Below are 5,540 nucleotides of genomic sequence, written 5' to 3' on the forward strand. Positions count from 1 at the left end.
TAGCTTTCAGAATGAAATCTTGAAAACCCATTCCTATGCCATGAACACTCTCAGACAAACCAAAGAGAAAGCCACGTTTTCCAAAATAGTGAAAATGAAAGAGATGAGAGATGAAAAGTTTGTATCACTAACAAAAGTTTGAAGAATGAAATTTCAATGAAAGCCCAAAAGGAATTCAAGAACCCATGAACTCTTCTCCCAACAACCAAAACCTAATTTATGCACATTCTCTCACTAGAACTCTCTCTCTCTCTCTCTCTCTCTCTCTCTCTCTCTCTCAAAAAAAACCCATTTGAAAAATGTAAATGAGAGAGTTGGTAGCCAATGATTAGACATATAATAAGCAAAATCACGTGCTTTAGTTAAAAATCTCGTGCAGGAAATACTGTCCTATATGACTAGTCATCAAGACATTATTGTGATGAAGATGCTGATTTTCCTAATGATGCCCATTATAAATGAATGCATAAATTACCATGGTTTTGTACCCTCATAAGCTCTTCAATGCACTTTAACTTTGTAGCAAATAACCAAGGCCTAATTTCTAAAGATGAGCTAAGTGGAATTACATGAAAGTGTACATTTGGCAAGGAAAGCCAATTCTAAGAATTCTAAACCTAACAAGTCTTAGCTCCTTTTTTAGTTTTTACAGATTACCCACCAAGAGGGATTGTTGGTAGCGGAACTTGAACCTAGGCATTGATAACAAAGAAAATCCTTTTGTATGTGCTTTAATGAAGCATTTTTAATGACCAAAAAAAAAAAATACATACCACCTCATGTACACGCATCTTGGGGCTTTAATTTACTTATAACCCACGTAAAAAAAATGTTGCTTAAATTGATTTCAATTCATCACTTTTTTTTTTTTTGGTCTGAAGTTTCAATTCATCATTTAGCTTATGGAAGCTTGGCCATTTTCAGCACAATTTTATTGTTGGCTCATTCCTTTTAGGAGAAACTCTATTGGACGATTTGATCAAATAACGACCATTTTCAATCTCAATGGTTTCTAATTTGTACTGTAAACTTCATGGGAAGCGCTTGAGTATATGTGTTTGTGAAAATGCCTAGGAAAAAATTTCCGTCTATATTGTATATTGTTGGTGCTCAAGTAAATGTCTATGTCACCAGTTGTTTGTCCAAATGCATCACTGAAAATGCTCGAGAAAATTTATGAAAATGGAAAATAAAAAGTTCACAAGAACCAACTTGAAGATTCCAACCTAACATTTTGATACGATCATGACTTCTGCATCAGTTTTTGCTACAATGCATCGGCCACGGTCGTCGTGTTGTACACCCTATCGGAGGCTTTCTTCACCTACATAAGAAATGAAATATGAAGCATGAGATGAATGTAACAGAGATTGATACATGAAACCTAACATGACAAAGTAGTTTACTTCTTTCTCCCAATCTGTGCATGTGATTATGATTGCAAGAAATAGTGCCTGGACAACTAGAGCCACGATAATTCCGGTCCAAAGACCCTGCGAAAAACATGTTAATTTGAATCAATAAAATGTCCCTGAAAGATTCAGAAAGTAGGAGATAAACTACAGTAAGACAAAGTATGGAGGGGACTTGAAAAAATAGAAGTACAACGACTATATGTCACCTTCCCTCCAAGGTGCAGGACAAAAGCTAATAAAACTGCAGTTGGGATGCCCATAAGATAGTAAGCTCCCAGATTAACATATGCCCCAATCTTTTGTTGTCCACTTCCTCTTATGACACCTGAAATTGTAAATTCAAGTCACTTTTCATCAAATCAGCATAAAATCTTCCCTGAAAATGAGAAACCGCGGCATACGGGTAGTATTCAATCCCACAGTTTGATCATATGAATTGAGTAAAACCTTTTTATTATCTTTTGTTCTGTTGACTTAAGTTTTAGCTATAGGTTATGCCAAGGTTTGCAAAACCAGAATCAGAAGGAAACAAAATCTATTGTTGTGAGAGAGGAAATGGTGAAAAACTGCAGAAACCTGAAAGCACAGACTGAAGTCCATCAAAAAAGTGGGATATTGCAACCAAAATCAACATTTCTCCAACATAATTCACAACTTCCATTTCACTGCTGTAACAGTTGCCCCAAACTTTTCGACCCAAAATGAGGACAGTGCCAATCAAAATGCCCTCAAAAATCACAATGGACAGTGCAACACGTACTGCTAGAACTGCGAGTCGCGGTTGCCCAGCACCCAATTGATTGGAGACCCTTGTGCTGTTATATAGAAGTAAATAACAGAATAGAATACTTGAGACAAAATGTGCAACAACAGGAACATACAAAACTTAGATGTAGATCTAGAGTCTTAGACTCACCTTGCTGTACCACTGAATGCCATGGGAATCATGTAAATCATTGAGCATGTGTTAAGACTGCATGTGTGTCAAAGCCGGTTAGTAATATCTTTGTTTCTGCTTCATCTGCTTCATCTTCACTAACAAGAAATATGAAAACACTCTCTTTTTAAGCTTAGTTAGTAAAAATGCAAACCTGATTGACAGAACTGAGGTTTCAAGCTTTGGATTAGGAAGAAAACCAGATATGAGGACCATCATTTCGAATGACCAGATTTCTAAGCTGTCACAGACATAAAACCAACAAACAACTATTAGTAAGTGCCAGCATTTCAAAATCTCAAATACATCGAAAGATGTCGAATATTTTTATTTCGGTTTCCCACTGTATTTTAACCATCTAATGTTACAATAGTATTAGTGAAATAACTAAAGGTTACCTGATCATTACAGCCGAAGGAACAGAGAGTTTGAGAAAATTGAGAATTCCATGGAAGGCATCCTTTGAGAACCCAGTCCATGTGTGCTTGCAATAGGGAGAGACTCTGACATAAATAACCAATGCCAATGCATTGATCCAATACGAGATGGAGTTTGCCACTGCAGCACCTCTATATCCAAGGCTAGTCTTGTATACCAAAACCCAACAGACAATCAAGTGCAACATTGTAGCAGTGCCTGTGCTAACAATCATGGGAACCACATTGTTTTGACTTTGCAAAAATTTGGAGTGGCATTGGTTGACGGCATAAGCAAAGAGGCATGGTATCAGGAAACGAGCGTAGCTTCCAGCAGCAGCTGCTATTTCTGGATCTTGACCCAAGAACTCAAGAATATGACCAGCATTGAACCATATAATTGAAATAGGAATGCAGACCAGCAGAAGAACAAGCATTGCTCTCTGTAAGTGTATGCCAAGCATATGATACTGTTTTGCTCCATAGGACTGGCCACAGAAGGTGTCTAATGCACTGCTCATTCCTATCTGTTCAACAAATTAAGATTAAAATGAGGACTATTATATCATCATTGGTTCAAACACATCAAGCATCACAATTTACATACATCATACTATATATGTATATATAATATGCATATATAAATAGCACAAATTAGATAAACAAAATTAAGGGGAAGAGCATTTATCCCTGCCTCCGCGGTTCTGTGAACGAATCCCCCCTACCCCAATATCTCATGTATCAAAAAATAAAAATGAAGGGGGAAAAGCTAGAAGTATTTTTTCTCTCTTTTTTTTATAACGAAAAGTACTAGGCTGCCTCTCTATTAGATTTCACAGTGGTCTTAAGCTCTCTGTGTCTCTCTATTTTGTCTGAGTCTTGAGAGTATAAGCCTTTTAAGGTATAGGTTTATTTCTACTACAATCAATTATCCTATAAATTACTAAGTCATATGAAATAAGAAAAGAAGCCATCTTACAATCAAGCTCAAACCAGTGACTGAAGCAAATGAAGTGGCCATGGAAGCACCTGCAAGTGCCAGCTCTCCAAGATGGCCAACATACATGACTGAAATCACCTGCATACCAAAAAGCAAGAAATTTGATGACACAAGTGGCCCTGCTAAAGACAGCTGCTTCTTCACTTCCTTGATAATCTCATCTTTGGATAGTCTTCCCTTTGTTGCTTGTGATTCAAGTTCTTGAGGAGCTGGAAGCAAGGGAGATTCAAGACCAGCTGCTTGTTCTTCGGCATCCATTTGTTCTGTTTTTCCTCTTCAAAGAGCATGAGCTGATGGCATCAACTATGTGGACGAAGAGTTATATATAAAAGGGTAAACTGCCCAATACCCCAAACTATTTCGACGGTCGAAATTACAACTATGAATTAATTTTTCAGTCAATTTAGCCCTCGTATTAAACTTATTTGCTAATTTCGCCCATACTATCAGTTTTTTGACAATTCTATCCAAATGCGGGTCAAATATAAGGGTAAATTTGACGTTTGACATTGTATAATATTAAGAAAAATAAGGAAAATGCCCCCACCCTCGATTTCTTCTCCCCACCCCCACCGATTTCTTCTCCTTCCATTTCCCAACCACCAACCACCACCCACAGACCCATCCCCTCCTACCCCCACCTACAGAAACCAGAATCCCCTCCCCTCGATTTCTTTCAACCTCATTCCCCACAAACCCCTTCCCTTTTTCCAATCCCCCAACCCGCAGAACCCAGAACCATCACCCCTACCTTCGATTTCTTCCCCCACCACTAACAGACCCCTCCCTCCTCCTCCCACCCTCTACATGCAAAAACCAAAATCCCTTCTCCCCCCTCCCCCCGATTTATTTCTCCCCATTCGAGCTCTTTGAAGAACCAGAGAAAAAAAAAAATAATTTTTAATTCAACAGTGATGCATATGCCTGACATGATAGTTTTTTAACAAAGATTTTGATGGAAATTGTCAAAAACTAACCATGGGGTAAATTGGCGATAAAATTTATTATGAGGGCTAAATTAGCAAGAAAAAAAGTTTATAGTGGAGATTTCGACAAGCATGATAGTTCAGGGTGTCTTTCGGCAAATAACCCTATATATAATGGGAATTGAAACGTTGCCGGCAATTATTTATAGCAAGTGTGGAGGCCTATTATTTTTTGATGGACTTGGAAAAGGCAGATTTTGAACTTGAAATCTTTATTTTTCTTCGTTAGTAAAAAACTTGAGATTTCTTTCAATATTAGGAAATCGATGTATCATTATACTCTAGTTAATAAAATATGGAACGGGAAAAGTACAAATAAAATATGTACATGCTTTATTTGGAAAATTTTCTACAAGATACAATTGAAAAGTTCAGTCACTATATAATATTTTAATATATATATTTTTTATCAATAATATGTGAAAAATACGTATGTAATAGGTGAATTTTATATGTATTATTTAAAATATGTACACACGTGTATTGTATATTTTCTTTTTTTTAAAAGTGTATTTTACCGAGTCTTTAAGACGTGTATGAAAAACGGAAATATTATTGAAAAATATGTACGTACTTGTATAATAAGAGCATTAAACCAAAAATACTCACTAGGCATTAGACTAAGAATCCCACCATAAAAATTTATGTAATATTAAAAATTGACTGCCTCATCATGTGGTAATAAATGTACTTCTTTGAGCATTTTTCATTATTTAGTAGTGTTATTTAGTGATGTAAAATTTGTAAACCAAAAAATAATAAGCTATGTAACATTTAATATGTATT

General features: G+C 36.3%; 1 protein-coding gene across 2 annotated transcripts; it reads right to left on the bottom strand.

The window, feature by feature from the left end:
* Positions 1-1,057: 1,057 nt before the first annotated feature.
* LOC103323447 (protein DETOXIFICATION 16-like) lies at positions 1,058-4,067 on the bottom strand. Of its 2 annotated transcripts, none has more exons than XM_008225445.3 (8): positions 3,748-4,067; positions 2,751-3,295; positions 2,507-2,593; positions 2,332-2,388; positions 1,992-2,230; positions 1,622-1,740; positions 1,407-1,493; positions 1,058-1,324 (listed from the first exon to the last, which is right to left on the bottom strand). In XM_008225445.3, exons 1-8 carry the CDS (start codon positions 4,024-4,026, stop codon positions 1,268-1,270), a joined length of 1,470 nt encoding a protein of 489 aa, XP_008223667.2. In that variant the 5' UTR covers positions 4,027-4,067; the 3' UTR covers positions 1,058-1,267. The 2 variants fall into 2 exon arrangements, with proteins under 2 accessions (XP_008223667.2, XP_016647777.2); XM_016792291.2 differs by having other exon boundaries at positions 3,798-3,974.
* Between the last annotated feature and the right edge of the window lie 1,473 nt (positions 4,068-5,540).

Source organism: Prunus mume, linkage group LG2 (genome assembly GCF_029339155.1).
Source record: "Prunus mume cultivar Tortuosa linkage group LG2, ASM2933915v1, whole genome shotgun sequence".
Classification (NCBI taxonomy): Eukaryota; Viridiplantae; Streptophyta; class Magnoliopsida; order Rosales; family Rosaceae; genus Prunus; species Prunus mume.

What these genes read in the sequence shown, in the direction of transcription:
- LOC103323447 (XM_008225445.3), bottom strand. Translation starts at nt 4,026, where the DNA reads ATGGATGCCGAAGAACAAGCAGCTGGTCTTGAATCTCCCTTGCTTCCA. An exon ending in TCACTGGTTTGAGCTTGATT is followed by an intron (nt 3,296 to 3,747) that starts GTAAGATGGCTT and finishes TTTGTTGAACAG; the next exon opens with ATAGGAATGAGCAGTGCATT. An exon ending in TCCTGCACCTTGGAGGGAAG is followed by an intron (nt 1,494 to 1,621) that starts GTGACATATAGT and finishes TGTTTTTCGCAG; the next exon opens with GGTCTTTGGACCGGAATTAT.